Genomic DNA, 17,938 nt, shown 5'->3' on the forward strand with positions numbered 1-17,938 from the left:
AGACCTCAAAGATCAGGATCGTGTTCTGTGTGTGCTGGGTGGTAACAGCAGCCGTAAGAAGCAAACTCCTTCTTGAGAGACTGTGCAGATTTCAAAGGACACACAACAGGAATTTGGAAATTCCCTGGATGTCCAGTAGTTAAGACTCTGCGCTTTCACTTCCCGGGCCCTGGGCTCAATGCCTGTTTGGAGAACTGAGATCCTGCAAGCTGCACAGCGTGGCCAAAAGGAAAATAAAAAACCTACAGTTCCTCATGATAAGATTTATAGTCTGTGTCTCTTTTCTTTTGTCTAGTCCTAATTCCTGGCAGGCAGGAACTGAGCTTCATTTGGATTAGAATCCCTGGTATGTGGTAAACTGGTTAGGGTATATGAACCTGAGTTCAGCCTCTGGATCATTAGGACGTGAACCCACCAAGATAATGAAGGGAGCGGTTCTCATTCTGGGAGGACAAGGAGCCCACACCCAGAGTGGAAATGGGTGGAAGGGATGCTCGAGTGCCCTGGGGGTGGGGGTGACCCCATGTAGCGTCTGCACGACCGGCACAGGTTTTATGCTGCAGCCACTGGGGACGGGGACATTGACGGCAGCGGAGGGGAGGAGACAGGAAGAGAAACTAGTGTCCAAATAATCCATGCTGGAGGGGGTGTGGAGAACAGGTGGGGGGATGTCAACTGGTGCAACCACTTGGAAGCAATATGAAGGTTCCTAAAAAATCTAAAAATATAGTTGCCATGTATCTTGCAGTCCCAATTCTGGGCATATACTGAGACATATGTGTAATTCAAAAAGATAGATGGACCCCAGTGTTCATAACAGCCAAGCCTATTGACAATAGCCAAGACATGGAAACTACTAAATGTCCACCAACAGATGCACGGATACAGAAGTTGTGGTATTTGTGTGTGTGTATAATGGAGCATCACTCAGCCATTAAAAATAATGAAATAATGTGATTTGAAGCAACATGGACAGCCCTAGGGTTTAGCATACTGAGTGAGGTAAATCAGAAAGAGAAGGACAAATAGCATATATCACTCCTATGTGGAATCTAAAATAAGACATAAACAAACTTATCTTTGAAGCAAAAACAGACTCACAGACATAGAGAACAACTTGTGGTTGCCCAGGGGAAGTCGTTAGGAGAAGGAAGGATTGGAACATTGGGACTGGCAGATGGAAACTACTATATAGGGGGGGTGGTAAGCACCAAGGCCCTGGAGGACAGCACCCATTACTGTGAGATGAACCACAATGAAAAAAAAGATGAAAAAGAGAATATAGAGATATGTCAATAAATCACTTTGCAGTGTAGCAGAAATCAAACCTGACATTGTAAATCAACTATACTTTAAATAAATAAACAGGACGGCAATCTGCCTCCACATTTAGAAGTTCAGCAGAAGAGGGTAAAAGGAAAAATGATCTGAACTGACACCTGTTTAGCACCGTGTCCCCCGGGTCCTCTCTGCACAGGATCAATCTCAGTTACCAGGTGCTAAGGGCTGCCAACTGCAATAGCACTAGAGGGAGAGGCCCACTGCATATCAATCTTTCCCCCGATTTTGTAAATTGTTAATCTTTATTCATTTTTTCTTTTTTATTTTTAAATTATGAAAGTATGCTAACACATTTACAGGAGACGTGAAAAACAGAGAACAAGGTTACATGTATGTCCATGGTATATTATAATTATTTTTTAAATAGACAAATTAAGATTTTTAATTGGAGTTTCAACATCAAACTCTCAAAAATTTATAGAACGAACATTCAGAGAAGTAGAGAATATAGTAGACCTGAAAAGCATGAAGAACCAATTCAACATAATTAAGACTTACATAATTTTCACACAACAGTAGGATACAAATTCTCTTCAAGTTCCCATAAACTAGGAGGCACTGGAACACATCCAGGGACATTAAACAAGGTACAAAAATGTCATGGTCTAAAGGTATCACAGTCTATGCTCTTGTCACTGTTGAATTATGTTAGAAGTCAATATCAAAAGATATTTAAAATAACCAGTACATTTTCAAGTTCAATGTGACATATACTATTGACTTTGACCTAGACATGGAATCCTCCCTGAAGTATTTTTTCTCCCCGAATTTTTATAATTAGTCATCATGCCGGCAAACAAGTGAGAGTGGACTAACCTCTTAACTTAAGTGGTGCCACTTACGTGTCACACACCCATTGGCCAGTGACTTCATCACGTGACTTCCGTCAGAGGAAATAAATTCTGGACATGGACTGCAAGGAGCAGACGCACTTGAAGATTTCCCCATGGCGTTACTTATTTCACTGAAGGACCACAGGATCATGGAAATTCTAGTGGATACGGTTGCTGAATTCCTCACAGAGAGGGTAAGGAAATTCATAAATAATAAATTAATGATATATGGAATGGTGCAAGTCCTGAAACCCTTAAACTCGTTGGTTGAATACCTGATTAAAAGGATATTGATATCTGTACTACAGAAGATAACATCTGTGACATACAACCAGTTATACCTGAATTGGGTAAAAAATAAGCTCATGAGTGGCGCGGCCGGCGGGGCCCGCGCGGCAGGGCCGAGAGCGCGACGCGAGCGCGGCTTCACGCGCTCCGCGGGCCGCCGGCGCCGCAGCCCGCCCGGGCCTCGGGGGTCCGGGCCGCCGTCCCGGCCGCGGCGTCCTGAGGCGGCACGCGCCGGCGTCCCCGCCCTCCTCCTCCGGCGGCCACTGCCGGGCGGGCGGCCTCCTCCCCGCGGCGCCCGGCCCTCGGGAGCCCGGGGGCGGCCTGGGGCGCGCTGAGCCCGCGCACCGCGCCTCTCCGTACCGTGAGGGGAAACATGCGCTGGGCTCGGGACGCCTGCAGCCCGTAGTCTGGGTCCCGCCCGGGTCCTCTCTTTTTCCTTCTTTTTCCCTTCCCCTCCGGTCTCCTTTCTGCGCCCCCCGTATGCCCGCCCAGCCCTGCCCCCGCCGCTGAGGACAGGGGGAGGGTCTCGGCCTGCAGGCTCCCGCCCCGCCGGGGCCCGGGCGAGCATGGGCGGCAAGCAGAGCACGGCGGCCCACTCGCGCGGCCCCTTCCCGGGGCTCTCCACCGACGACAGCGCCGTGCCCCCGCCGGGAGGGGCGCCCCACTTCGGACACTATCGGGCGGGCGGCGGGGCCATGGGGCTCCGCAGCCGCTCGGTCAGCTCCGTGGCGGGCATGGGCATGGACCCCAGCACGGCCGGCGGGGCGCCCTTTGGCCTCTACACCCCCGCCTCCCGGGGGGCCGGCGACGCCGAGAGGGCGCCCGGCAGCGGAGGGTCGGCGTCCGACTCCACCTATGCCCACGGCAATGGTTACCGGGAGACGGTTGGCGGTCACCATAGAGACGGGATGCTGTACCTGGGCTCCCGAGCCTCGCTGCCGGATGCTCTACCTCTGCACATCGCACCCCGGTGGTTCAGCTCGCACAGTGGTTTCAAGTGCCCCATTTGCTCCAAGTCCGTGGCTTCCGATGAGATGGAAATGCACTTTATAATGTGTCTGAGCAAACCTCGTCTCTCCTACAACGATGACGTGCTGACCAAAGACGCGGGTGAGTGTGTGATCTGCCTAGAGGAGCTGCTTCAGGGGGACACGATAGCCAGACTGCCCTGCCTGTGCATTTATCACAAAAGTTGCATAGACTCTGGTTTGAAGTGAACAGATCTTGTCCAGAACACCCTGCGGACTGACCCTGCTGGGCTCGCTTGCTGACTCCTCTCAATGGTTTGTTTCATTTATCCCAAGTAAACCCCCAGAACAGCTGACGATGTCAAACTATTCAGGGACATTTGCTCTTTTTACCTTCACCTCAAAAACTGAGGACGTGGGGTGAAGAAAACGCGAAGGGAAGAAAGAGGCAGAGGGCATGGAGCCTGGCACCAGCTTCGAGTCCAGATTCCCAGCATGACGTTCGGTTCAGGGGGCGCCCCAGCCCGGCCTCAGCAGGACGCACGCGGCCGGCCCTGGGCCCACCAAGCATGACTGACATCTTCCGGTCCCCACGGGGACAGCCAGGGCCTCGTTGCTGAGAGGAGGCTTCGGACACTGGGGCAGAGCTGAGCTGGGGACAGCAGTGAAAACAGGGCGCCCTCCTGCACTGACTTCCAGAGAATGGTCCCCCTTTCTCCCCGAGGACACCAGATTGGATGAGAGCCAGTTTGAGAGAAGAAAGAATCACCCGCTATCCTTCCCCTCATCCTCATCCCAGGAGGGAAAGGGCATTTTCTTTTTCACCTTTGAAAGGCATTGTGTGTCTGTCTCTAAAGTGTTTACAAAAAAAAAAAAAAAATTATAAAAAAAAAGAGAAAAAAAAGAAAACAAAACAAAACAAGCTCATGTACGTCTTTAAAAGCATAAAACGTCAACCAGCAAAAGTGACTGTGATTTAATTTCTATTTATATATCCGTTCATTATCTATACTATCTTCAGAAAATCTTAAAGTACGTCATATATTATTGTATAAGAAGGAGGCATCATGGTGGGAAGTTTAAAACCGAGATTTAAGTTTCCTTGTTAATTATAAATACCAATTGCACCTGCCTAACGAAGAGTACCTTGAAACTGAAGAAATGTCACTAACGTTATGATAACGAGTTTGGAAAAACACATCGGACTTGAATTAATATACTGGCTCCTAAACTGCAATTTCCACAAACACTGGAAGACAATTTGAAACCAAACTTTTCCTTTTACCATCAACATACCTACTCCGCCTTTCTGACAATAAATATATCTGACCCTGGAGAAATAAAACGATAACTGTGGTCTCCTGCCTGGTTGTGTGCTGACTTTTTTCTCCTGCTGGGGTGAGGGTCCAGGTCTGGAGGGGCGAGGAGGACAGGGCCCCCGGAGGCAGGAGGGCCGAGGGCAGAAGAGGTTTCAAAGGGAGAATTCCGTAGGAGAGCCCTGAGGAGAGGTCCGTGTGGGGAGCAGGGCAGCGCTGGGTGCAGAGCTGGGAGGCCGGCTCCCGACCTGAGGGAGAAGGGCCGCAGGAGCCCTGGGGACCTTGAGAGGAGTCGGGGGTGCACAGGGCCCGGGCGCCGGTCTTCAAGGGCCAGAACAGGGGGAGAACAGAGGGAAGGAGAACCTCTGCGCCACGGAGGCGCCCTCGGAGTGGAAGGACTGTCCCCGAAGGGGAAGCGTGCGGACCGTGTGGACTCCAGCGAGCTCTGAGCTCCCCACGGCCGCCCGGGAGGCTGGCGGTTCCGGCAGCGCTGGGTGTGACTCAGGCCTCTTTTTGCCTCAAAAACTGAAAACTGCGCAAGTAGCACCCCCTCCCCCCGAAGCCCCCCACTCCCCGCCGCCGAGTTATTCCTCACCCCGACTTTCCCCTCCCATCCGTCAGGTCAGTGACCCCGGCCCCCTAAATTTGTCTCCTCTCCCCGGCTTTTCTAGACCTTTCTGGGCTCTGCACACTCCTAGGCCTGCCCCATCCTTGATTCTCTCCCCATCCCTCTCTCCAGCTGCTAGATTCTTCTGGGCTCTGCTCACCGCGGTATCACTCGTCCTCCATTTCCTCCCCTACCCCATCTGGTGTTCTAGATTCTTCTGTCCTCGAGCCCCGCCCCTTCCTAGGCTCTGGCTCCTTTTCAGTCTCAGCCGGTCTCATCTACTCACAGGTCTCAGCGGCCCGCGAACTCTGCGGAAGGACGTTTGGCGCCCCCGGGTGGACATTCCCTCTCCCGCAGGTCTTCCTCCCCACCCACACCCAGCCCCAGAGCAAGCCTGCCCTTCTCAGCCTGGTCCCAGCTGCGGCCTGGAAACCCTGCCCTCCGATCCTGCACTCTAGTCCCCGCCCCAGGCCCTCAAGTCCTTCCTTTTTTGAACCGCCCACAGTCTCAGCTCAAGCTTTCTCGCTCCTCCCGTTCCTCCTGGGTCCTGACATCCTCTATCCCCTGCTCATTCTCTGCCTTTCTAGCCCCGGAACTCCTGTGTGTCAGCTGATTTGTGCCTGTCTGTCCCTAACCCCCTTCACAGACAGATGCACAACACACAGAAACATATACACACACACACACGGATACCTATACTCACATGAATACACATACATACACCCACACCCGCATGTCTGCACAGATTACATAAATACCGATAAACACACACAAATACACAAGTACATAATAACACAGAGAAACATTTCCCTATGTCCAAACACACACACACATATATATAGGCACATACACACAAATATACACATACTTATTCACACACAAACACACAGGTGCACACACATAAAGACACACAGATATAATGAATACCCCTCCCCCTGGGCTGGGTCTGGAGAGCATCCTTTCTCTTAATGACTGCTTAACCCTGATTGTGCTTTGGAGGGGATTCCCTGTTGGCTCAACTGGTAAAGAATCCACCTGCAATGTGGGAGACCTGGGTTCGATCCCTGGGTTGAGAAGATCCCCTGGAGAAAGGACCCCACTCCAGTATCCTGGCCTGGCACAGTGGGGATAAGAACAGGGGTGCAGAGCTGGCATGCTGTCTCGGGGTTGAGACGTGGGGGATGGTAAAGAGAAGGCGTGTGGAATCAGGTGCTGGTAACCTGAGCCTGGACCAGGGACCAGGACGGGCTCGCTCCTGACACTCAGCAGTGACGGCCAAGTGTGAGAGGCCAGGGGACCCTCACCTCCTGCAGTCAAAGGCTGAGACCTGGCACCGGCCTTAAGTGTAAAGAGCAAAACTTAAAAATGGAGCTCTTGGCCTCGGCAAACACTCTGTGCCTACACTGGGGAAGGAAGGGACCCTGAGACGAGGTTGGGGGGACCTGCTCCATAATCGATCCCCTTGTGATCTTGACCCCACAATACCCTGAGTCCTCTGCACGGAAGCAGGAAGAGAGAAGTCCCCTGAGGTAGACAGAATAACCCCCCCCCCCAAAGATACCCGTGCCCTAACCCCAGACCCTGTGAATCCCTCCTTTTACTCAACAAAGGAGGAGATTTTGCAGACATGATGAAGTTAAGGATGGTGAGGTGGGGGGACTCTTGCTGTGGATTCTCCGCATGGTTCAGTGTTATCATCCTGGTCCTCGTGAAGTAGAGGCAAGAGAGGAGGACGTGGGTGCAGGGGCAGAGGCAGGAGTGATGAGCGGTGAAGACACAGGAGGGGCCGTGAGCCCTAGATGCAGGCGGCCCCCGGAATCCAGAGAAAGGGAGAGAAACACATCCTGCCCTGAAGACTCCAGACTGGGTGCAGCCCCGCTGACCCTTGATTAGAGCCCCTTCGGGTTCACTCAGGCTCACAGGACAGGGCTGTGCTCAGCATGTGCTGGGTGGTTATGGCAGCCATAGGAAGCGAAGGCACCTGTTCTTGAGACATTGTGCAGATTTCACTTGATCTTAGCCAAAAGGTCGAGAAGCGATATTGTGCAGATTTCAAAGGACACACAACAGCTTCAGAAATTCCCTGGATGTCCAGCTGTTAAGACTCAGCGCTTTCACGTCCCTGAGCCCAAGCCCTAGCCTGGTTGGGGAACTGAGATCCTGCAAACTGCAATGTGGCCAAAAGAAAAAAAAAAAAAAACTACAGTTCCTCAAGTTATAGATTTACAGTAGTGTCTTTTCTTGACTAGATCCTAAATTCCTGTAGTGAATTTAGGAATTGAGTGTTGTTTGGATTGGAATCACAGACATGGGGTAAACTGGTGATGGTTTATGAACCTGAGTTCATCCGTGAGGGTCTTTAGGAGATGAACCCCCCAAGAGAAATGAGGGGAACGTTTCTGGTTAAGGGAGGGGCATAAGCCCAGGCCCAGATTTGGAAATGGGTGGAAGGCATGCTTGAGTGCACTGGGCGTGGGGGTGACCCCGTGGAGTGTCTGCAGAACTTGCATAGGACGTGGGGGGTTTCTGCTGCAGTTACTGGGGATGGGGACGTTGATGGCAGCCGAGGGGAGGAGTTAGGAAGAGAAACTAGTGGACCCCTGTCTGCTTCCACTCTTAGAAGCTCAGCTGAAGAGAACGATAGGAAAATCTGTCTTAGCTGACACCAGTTCGGAACCAAGTATCCTGAGAGGTCCTCTTCTACACAGGGCCGTTCTCAGTTGTCATGTTGAGGGAGGTGTTAGGACCAGGGAGGGTTCACAGCTTGCTTGGTTTCAGGGAGGTTGAAAGCACTGATGACAGAATTTGAGCCCACATCTGCCTGACTGCAAAGTCCTTCTTCTTTTCACTGCAACACATGCCTTTGTCAGCATTGTTAAGAGTCTAGGCTTCTGAGAACCAAGAGAAATTGTGAGTAAGTCTGTTGTAATGGGGTTTAGAGGCAAAACAAAAGATTAGGGACATAACAGGCTTGAGAGACTGAAAGAAACTCCCCATCTTTATGGGCAGAGCAAGTAAGGCCTCCACAGGGCAAGTGACCAGAACGTTTTAGTGTCTAATAGGCATCTTCAGGTTTTATGTCCAAATGAGGCTCTTGGGTTCTTTTTGGTTTCTGCAGTGATTTTCCTGAGAGTTCCCCATATCATATAATGGAACCACTATCCCTCTGTTGATTAAGTCCAAAGCTTGATTAAAGTTAGGGCCTTGCATTTTTAAAAATTAGTTAATTAATTATTCTTTGGTTGCCCTGGGTGTTGGTTGCCGCATGCACACTTTCTCTAGTTGTGGCGAACAGGGGCTACTCGTTGTTGTGATGCCCGGGCTCCTCATTGCTTTCTTTGTTGTGGAGCGTGGGCTGTAGGGCACGTGGGCTTCAGGAGTTGCAGTGCATGAGCTCAGTAGTTGTGGCACACAGGCTTAGATGCTATGCAGCAGGTGGTATCTTCCCAGACCAGGGATCGAACCCATGTCCCATGCATTGGTAGGTCGATTCTTATCCACTGGACCACCAGGGAATTCCCTGGTCTAATGGTTTAGAAAGCTGAGCCCAACAAATTTTCCCATATGGCCACCAGAGAGAACTGAGGATGTTTCCTTGGGCAGTGGCAGACCTCAGACAAGCAACTTTCCTGCCATTACTTTTCTTTATATCAGGACGGGACCTGCACATGAGGCTGAGTGTTCCCCAGGACATAGCTGCTCGTGGGCCTGCCAGGAGCAGCAGTGTCGACTCCATCAGCTGGAAGTGTGCCTGCTCTGAGGTGCTCAGTCACAGGCTCTCAGAAACCCTTGTACATATTTGAGCAGTTCCTGTTATTGGTCTTGACTGTGAGGGAAGAAATGTGTTTGAGGGGGGAAAAAAAAGGGTGTTGGCATCTGCCAGTACCCTGGTGGTGGAGATTTTTTTTAAAAATTATATTCATGGTGCACAAGGAAGGAAAAAGATGCCCAGAACAAACTGCCCTTTGAAGTTTGGGGAAGAATGGATATATGTATAAATATGGCGGAGTCCCTTTGCTGTCCACGTGAAACCATCACAACATTGTTAATCGGCTAAACCCCAAAGAAAATAAGATGTTTTAATAAAAATTAAACTTTAAAGAGGGCTTCCCTGGTGGCTTAGTGGTAGAGAATCTGCCTGCCAATGCAAGAGACACAGGTTCGGTCCTCGATCCGGGCAGATCCCACATGCCGCGCAGCAACTAAGCCCATGCGCCGCAGCTGTTGAGCCTGTGCCCAAGAACCTGGAAGCCGTGATCACTGGGCCCACGTGCACAACTACTGAAGCCCAAAGGCCCTAGAGCCCATGCTCCATGACAGGAGAAGCCACCGCAGTGAGAAGTCGGCACGCCACAACTAGAGAGTAGCCCCTGCTCTTCGCAATTAGAGAAAAGGCCCAAGCAGCAACGAAGACCCAGCACAGTCGAAAATAAATAAAAACAAATTGCCCCTTGAATCACTTTCACTTTGGGGCTACCAAAGTACAGGTACGCAATTAGTCACAAGTTAACAAGGAAAACGAGGACGATGCAGGGATGCAGTGGTTGATAATGACCTGACCAGCGTCTCTACGACTCCTTAGCCGTCACATACAGGACAGTCTGGCCACCAGCAGGGCAGCCAGGAAACAGAGTGACGGGCTGGCGCAGGAGGTCCGGTGGAGGCCAGATCTTGAGTCTGTGTGCCCTGTTCGCTGGCCCGCTGCCCACCCGGTCTCGTCCACACCTTAGAAGCCTGAAGACCTCGATCCGGGTCAACTCTGTAAGATCACATCACTCTGGGCCCACTTGCACCCACCGCTCCTCTCTGGCCTCTCATCTAAGCTGGGCCCGTCCTTCACCAGTCAGACCCTTCACTCTCAGCCCCCTTCGCTGCGCACAATTAAAAAGATTCTCTCTGGTCTCCACACAGGCTCCCTCCTCATACACCTCGTCCTGTTCTTTCCATCCACCTGCTTGTTCAGTTAAGGGTCATGGGCTCGGACTTCCCTGGTGGTCCAGTGGTTAAGAACCCACCTGCCGGTGCAGGGGCCCCAAGTTCGATCCCTGGTCTGGGAAGATGCCGCTTGTCATGGGGCAGCTAAGCCATGCAGCAACTCCTAAAAACCACACACCCTGGAGCCTGTGCTCTGCAACAAGAGAAGTCATTGCAACAAGAAGCCTGCACACTGCAACTAGAGAGTAGCCCTTTCTCGCCGTAACTAGAGAAAGCCCGTGCATGGCAGTGAAGACCCAGTGCAGCCAAAAGTAAATAGAAAGTTAAAAAAAAAAAATTTTTTTTAAAGAGTGATAACAGTCTCCAAGAGAGACCCTGGTTGATTCCACGTAGGAGTCCTAATTGTGAATTCTTGCATTTAAAATAAACATTTTTAAATGACTGTCAAATTCCTTCAGCTTGAAATATTATCTATGTGCAGGGGCCAAACACACACACACACACACACACACACACACACACCCTTAAGGGCAGCTACAGGACCCTGCATAGCACCAGGCAGGCAGCAGGACAGAAGAGAGGCAATGAGCCATGTGATGTCCCAGGGACAGTTGCTCAGCGTCTCCTGTGAGGGCTGAGATGAGATTGTGATGGGCAGCTGGCCTGGGGACTGCAGGGAGCGGAAGGGAGCCAGGGAGCTGAGTACTGATGCCCAGGGAGGAAGCATTGCTATTCCCAACAGAGACCACGTCTGTGCGGAGCTGCCCCTACAGAGGGTCGCCATGGCCAGCCTGGCAGTGCCTTGGCCCCCACATCAACCTTTCCCTGGGGTGAGAAATTTTCGGTCTGTGCCCCGAATGGGTAGGATTGTTGTTGACGGTGACACCCAACAGAAACCTATGATTCCACACTCAAAATCTTGTGTCGGCAAAACAGGAAAACAGCCCTGTGTTCCATGTTAAATTTCCCAGGCAGCACTACCACATCCAAATGACAGAAAGTTCAGTCATTTCCTGGCCTCCTCCCCAGCAGGTCTTCTTGCAGACACAAGGGATGGATGACAATTGTCCCTGCCTCTTTCTGCTCAGGCGCTGCAATCATCCCAGGAGATGGTTGATAATCAGGATATGGAGGCTGAGAGCCTGGTCGCACAGCCCACCAGGAGGGCAGGACTCAGCCTCTATCCTGGTGGGGTCAGAGGCGGCAGTGACCATTCTGACGACCTGAGTGTATCTGGAAAACTGAGGCCGTCAAACTGAGTTGCCCAAGTATGGTCAGGACACAGACTTCAAGCAGGACTGGCTAGGGGAACAGAATTAAGGCACCTCAGCTAGAAGCAATGAAGTGGTGTTGTTTAGTCGCTCTGTCGTGTCCAGCGCTTTGCGACCCGATGGACTGTAGCTCACCAGTCCATGGAATCCTCCAGGCAAGAATACAGGAGTGGGTTGCCATTTCCTTCTCCTGGGGATCTTCCTGACCCAGGGATTGAACCCGCGACTCCTGCATTGGCAGGTGGATTCTTTACCATCTGAGTCACCCGGGAAGCACAGGAATGAAGTGAGAGATTCTCAGATGTTTGCAGGGACGAGGCTGGAGTCTCCGAGGAAAGCCGCGCACCCTCTGGTTCAGCGGCAGCAGTTGGGCAGACTGCACAGGCCCATCATCTAACTGCTCTCCCTCCAGGAGCAGCAGCCTCTCCTCACGTCCACCTGCTGAGTCTCACCTGTGTGCCTACTTTGTCCAATCTAATTGAAGAGACTCTGGGATCTGTTTTCCTGCACTGGAGGGAGTGGGGAGGGGTGTCAAGCCTAGGAGTGGTGTCCTGAGAGGCGGGGTGGCAGGACCTCACTGTCCCAGCGCCCTGGGTGCTGATCTGGGGTTGACGGTGAACCTGGGACCCCACCTGCTCCCTCAGGCCTCGGGAGAACCTGTACCGCAGTGATGGCCACATCTCCCCTGACTCTTCCTGGCACGGGGCTCCTGAAGTGCCCAGGAGGACTTGTCTCCTGCTGTGGAGGGTCCATTCTGGAAGGTTCCTCAGCAGCCCAGCCAAGGCCACGTGCACAGATCCTCAGTGACGGGGCCGCAGGCTCACAGCTGTTTCCCCCAGTGCCCGCGCTGGTAGCCTGGGGTCTGGGTACCCGTGTCCAGCCCACACTGCCCACTGTGCCTGAAGCCGTCCCCCTCACCAGTGACTTGGGTCCTGCGGTGGGTTCCAGGTCATCCGTCCATCCTGCCACCTCCCCACGTGAGGTTCTTCCTGAAGGACCCTGATGTCTGTCCCAGGAGCTTCGCCCCGAGCAAACCTAGAGAGCGATTGAGGGCTGGTGGGTGTCACAGTGAACACACGGGCATTGGGCTCAGGTGATGGCAAAAGCGGAGCGTGCGTGCCCTCTAGTGGACTGATCGTGCTAGAAGAGGCGCAAAGAGGACCCCGGGGAGCTGAGATGGGCTGAACTTGGACAAAGGGTTCAGGAGGCATATTTAGGGGGGATAAACTTATGGCTGCCTGTAGCTCCCAAGTGGGAAGACTAGTTTTCCAAAGGGGATAACCACAAGTCAGAATGTCACCCACTGGGTTATACTGAAAGTATGATGAGGGTGATTCTGTAGACATTGGAAAGAAACAATATGTAACAAATCCATATGCATTTTCATTAGACAGGCTATTCTGATATTACCATCTGAAGGTCTTAACAATGAATACAAGACCCCTTATCATTTGGAAGAAATATCTTACTAAGAAGATTATATCATAGGAATTTCTTTTCGTTTTCTCTGCAAGATATTTGCTTTACAATATTGTGCTGGCTTCTGCCATACATCAACATGAAGCAGCCACAGATATACATGTGTCCCCTCCCTCCCGAACCTCCCTCCCATCTCCCAATGTTCACTGCAGCATTCTTCACAAGAGCTAGGACATGGAAGCAGCCTAGATGTCCAGTGCCATGAATGGATACAGAAATTGTGGCACATATATACAATGCAATGTTACTCAGCCTTAAAAAAGAATGCATTTGAGTCAGTCTTAATGAGGTGGAGGAACCTAGAGCATATTGTATGGACAGAAGTAAGTCAGAAGGAGAAGGAATTTCTTTTGATTTTCAGAATCATGTACCTTGGCATCAGTCCTTAAGGATGAATCTATCCCCCTGATGGTGTGATCACTCACCTTGAGCCAGGCATCCTGGAATGTAAAGTCAAGTGGGCCTTAGGAAGCTTCGCTAGCAACAAAGCTGCTGGAGGTGATGGAATTCCAGTTGAGCTATTTCAAATCCTAAAAGACGATGCTGTGAAAATGCTGCACTCAATATGTCAGCAAATTTGGAAAGCTCAGCAGTGGCCACAGGACTGAAAAAGGTCAGTTTTCATTCCAATCCCAAAGAAAGGCAATGCTAAAGAATGCTCAAACTACAGCACAATTGCACTCATCTCGCACGCTAGAAAAGTAATGATCAAAATTCTCCAAGTCAGGCTTCAACAGTATGTGAACCATGAACTTTCTGATGTTCAAGCTGGATTTAGAAAAGGCAGAGGAACCAGAGATCAAATTGCCAGCATCCGTTGGATCATCAACAAAGCTAGAGAGTTCCAGAAAAACATCGACTTCTGCTTTATTGACTATGCCAAAGCCTTTGACTGTGTGGATCACAACAAACTGTGGAACATTCTTCAAGAGATAGGAATACCAGACCACCTGACCTGCTTCCTGAGAAATCTGTATGCAGGTCAAGAAGCAACAGTTAGAACTGGACATGGAACAACAGACTGGTTCCAACTTGGGAAACGAGTCCGTCAAGGCTGTATATTGTTACCCTGCTTATTTAACTTAGATGCAGAGTACATCATGAGAAATGCTGGACTGGATGAAGCACAAGCTGGAATCAAGATTGCCAGGAGAAATATCAATAACCTCAGATATGCAGATGACATCACCCTTATGGCAGAAAGTGAAGAAGAACCGAAGAGCCTCTTGATGAAACTGAAAGAAGAGAGTGGAAAAAGTTGTCTTAAAGCTCAACATTCAGAAAACAAAGATCATGGCATCTGGTCCCTTCACTTCATGGCAAATAGATGGGGAAACAGTGGAAACAGTGACAGACTTTATTTTGGGGGGCTCCAAAATCATTGCAGATGGTGACTGTAGCCATGAAATGAATAGACACTTACTCCTTGGAAGAAAAGTTATGACCAAAGTAGGCAGCATACTAAAGAGCAGAGACATTACTTTGCCAACAAAGTTCTGCCTAGTCAAAGCTGTGGTTTTTCCAGTAGTCATGTATGGATGTGAGAGTTGGATCATAAAGAAAGATGAGCGCCGAAGAATTGATGCTTTTGAACTGTGTTGTTAGAGAAGACTCTTGAGAGTCTCTTGGACTGCAAGGAGATCCATCCAGCCCATCCTCAAGGAGATCAGTCCTGGGTGTTCATTGGAAGGAGTGATGCTGAAGCTGAAACTCCAATAGTTTGGCCACCTGATTCGAAGAGCTGACTCATTGGAAAAGACCCTGATGCTGGGAAAGATTGAGGGCAGGAGGAGAAGGGAATGACAGAGGATGAGATGGTTGGATGGCATCACCGACTCAATGGACATGAGTTTGAGTAAACTCTGGGAGTTGGTGATGGACAGGGAGGCCTGGCATGCTGCAGTCCATGGGGCTGCAAAGAGTTGGACACGACTGAGCGACTGAAGTGAACTGAACTGAAACTCCTCAGGGGACTCCTCTGATGCGCCTGGTGCCCGTGTCCATCTTTTCCCTTCGGGTCTGCAGGTAAGGCCACACACACTCCTCTGCATGTCAGCAGACTCTACTGCCATCTGTTCCTCATCACTGATGTCACTATCGCCATCTTCAAGATTCATTTCTGTCTCATCCGGAACACCGTCTTCTTCCTCCTCCTCCTCCTCGTCTTCCTTGGAAACATTCTTTAATGTGGTGAGTAAGTGATGGTAACCAGACACTTGTTCTGGTTCACTCTCTGCTTCACTTTCAGAACCTGAAGTATCTGAACTCTCTGACAGTTGACAAGTCTGTGGTTTTGCTTTCTTTCTGGAAACCTTGTCTTAGAAGGCATGTTCTTCATTGAAATCTCAAAAATGCTTCTGCTTTTAAGTCAGGGAGCCGAGCCGCTGGCTGCAGCTCCCACATATGCCCATGGCAAGCAACTCAAATCCACCCGCCCCTAAAACTTAGCTTTTTTCACCTGAAAGTAGTCTGGTCAACCCATTCATGGGGGGACCACCGACAGGGCTTTACGGCGGAAGGCCCTCATTTGTCCTTATTTTGCCTGGGGGATTGGTCTCGTAAGCAGAAATTCACTTGTAACTCTGAGTCCACTCTATCCTGGGGGCACAAGGCTACACAGAAAAATATTATATCTAAATTATCCTAACCTCCACCACTGTTTCCTGGGAGAGAGAAGTTCTGGTGGCAGAACATGGTGGGTAGGATATTAACAGGAAAGGATGACATTCACAAGAATCTTTACCCTGGGACTCTCCCTGGTGGTTCAGTGGCTAAGACTCCTTGCTCCCAGTGCAGCGGACCTGGATTCCAACCTTGGTCAGGGAACTAGATCCTCATGCCACAGCTAAGAGTTCCAGTGCTGCAGCTAAAGATCTTGAAAGCCACAATGAAGATGGAAGATCCTGGTGCTGCACCTAAGACTCGGCACAGCCACATTAAATAAGTAAATTTTTTAAGAGTAGAATAGTACAGGAAAGCTTTAGTCCCTTCTGATGTGATTAGGAGTACCTAGTCCCTTCTGATATGATTAGGCCCAGATATCTAACAGATTGTTGACAAAGCTGAGCCTTTTCTCTTGATGCCTTGTAACCGCAGCCTGCCAGAAAGTTTAAGAAGTCTTCTGAGGCTCGTGAACAAGCTTCCTCTGTATCAGTACAGAGCAAAATATCATCTACATATTGTAATGCCACTGCTTTGGAGCTATTAAAGTTTTGTAGATCCTGTGACAAACTTTGTCCAAATAAGTGAGGACAGTCACAAAATCTCTGGGGCAAAACTGTCCAGGTTAAGTGAGAAGCTGGCTGCGTAGGGTCCTCAAAGGCAAATAGAAATTGACTTTCCTCTGCCAAAGGTACTGAATAGAAGGCATCTTTCAGATCAATTATTGAGAAATATTTGGCTCATTCGGGAATTTCAGACAATAGAGTATAATGATTAGGTACTACGGGGTGTAAAGGAACCACAGCCTCATTTATTATCCATAAATATTGAACTAGTCTCCATTTACCATTTGATTTTTTTTTTCATTTGTTTTCTTTATACCCAAAATAGGAGTGTTGCCTGGACTGTTACAGGGAATTAATAGTCCCTGTTCCTTTAAATTCTCAATGGTGGGTTGTAACCCTTCCTTAACCTCAGGTTTCAGTGGATACTGCTTCTTATGTGGAAGGAAGTGTGGTCTTTGAGCTTGACAACTACAGGCATAGCATATTGTGCTCGACCCACAGATTTTCCATCAGCCCATACTCTAGGATTTACATTTTGTTCAATTAAAGAGAGAGGGGAGGAAGGCTCCGTATTCATGAAAACAGAGGCATGGACCTTGCTCAGTATTTCCCTCCCCAAAAGGGGTGAGGGAGACTCTGGCATGATCAGACACTCGTGTGAAAATAGCACAGAGTCTCAGTTATACCTTAAAGAAACACTGAAGTAATACCTTTTGGCTCATCCAGACAGTCCCATTATGGAAGCAGATCGGGAAGAAAGTGGGCCAGGGGCTTCAGTAAGCACGGAGTAAGTTGCCTCAGTATCTAAAAGGAAATCAACCGATTGGCCCCCCACAGTTATTAATACCTGGGGTTCCTCAGGTGTAATTAGGACAGGAGCTTGTGTGGGGACCCCCGGGGAATCTTCAGTCCTGATTGTCTTGAGAGTCCGACCCCTGAAACCTACGCCTCTGGGGCAATCTCTCCTCCAGTGTGGTCCATTGCAGAACGGACATGGAGCCGGGGGCGGCTTAGATGCCTGAGGGCAACCCCGCTTGAGGTGCCCCTCCTATCCACAGTAATAGCAAGCCCGTCCCTTTTCACCTGGGTCCCTCTGGGCATTTTTCTCAGACTGTTTAAGAACAGTTTTCATAGCCATTGCAAGGGCTTCCACCTGTCCTTTGTCCTTTTCTGCCTTTCTTTCTTTACCTCATATTCCCTACCATAATAGACTGTCTGAGCCAGTTGTAACAGAGTATCTAAGGACTGATTTGGTCCATATGCCCGTTTTAATAGCTTACGGCGGATGTCTGGAGCCGACTGAGTGAGAAATCTATCCTTTAAGGTCTCTTTTCCCTCTTCACTTTCAGGATCAGTCTCAGTGAATCTATCAAGGGCTTCTCTCAGTCTAGCCAGGAATTTACCAGGAGCTTCCTTCTCCTCCTCTTCTATGTCTGCAAATTTGCCATAGTTTAAAGGCTTAGCATGCGCCTGCCTGAGTCCTTCAAGAATACATCTGACAAAATGACTCTGATCCCATCTTCCTTTAGCTGTGTTGTAGTCCCAGTCTAGTTCTGCAGTTGGGACCACCTGGTTTCCAGTGGGGAGGGCGGTTATCTCGTCCTCCCTCTTCCCTACTGATTTGTTACCAAGCCATTCATCTGCATAAGCAACCGCTTTTCCCAAAACTCAAG

General features: G+C 50.0%; 1 protein-coding gene across 1 annotated transcript; it reads left to right on the forward strand.

Annotated features, from left to right (window-relative positions):
• The first annotated feature begins 2,850 nt into the window (after positions 1 to 2,850).
• Positions 2,851 to 4,789, forward strand: LOC133051217 (E3 ubiquitin-protein ligase ZNRF1-like). Its single transcript, XM_061135719.1, has 2 exons — positions 2,851 to 3,745; positions 3,805 to 4,789. Exon 1 carries the CDS (start codon positions 3,029 to 3,031, stop codon positions 3,677 to 3,679), a length of 651 nt encoding a protein of 216 aa, XP_060991702.1. The 5' UTR covers positions 2,851 to 3,028; the 3' UTR covers positions 3,680 to 3,745; positions 3,805 to 4,789.
• Positions 4,790 to 17,938: the final 13,149 nt, after the last annotated feature.

The sequence above is a fragment of the Dama dama genome, chromosome 4 (assembly GCF_033118175.1).
Source record: "Dama dama isolate Ldn47 chromosome 4, ASM3311817v1, whole genome shotgun sequence".
NCBI classification, from domain to species: Eukaryota; Metazoa; Chordata; class Mammalia; order Artiodactyla; family Cervidae; genus Dama; species Dama dama.

Coding starts and splice junctions, on each gene's coding strand:
- LOC133051217 (XM_061135719.1), top strand. CDS start 3,029: ATGGGCGGCAAGCAGAGCACGGCGGCCCACTCGCGCGGCCCCTTCCCG.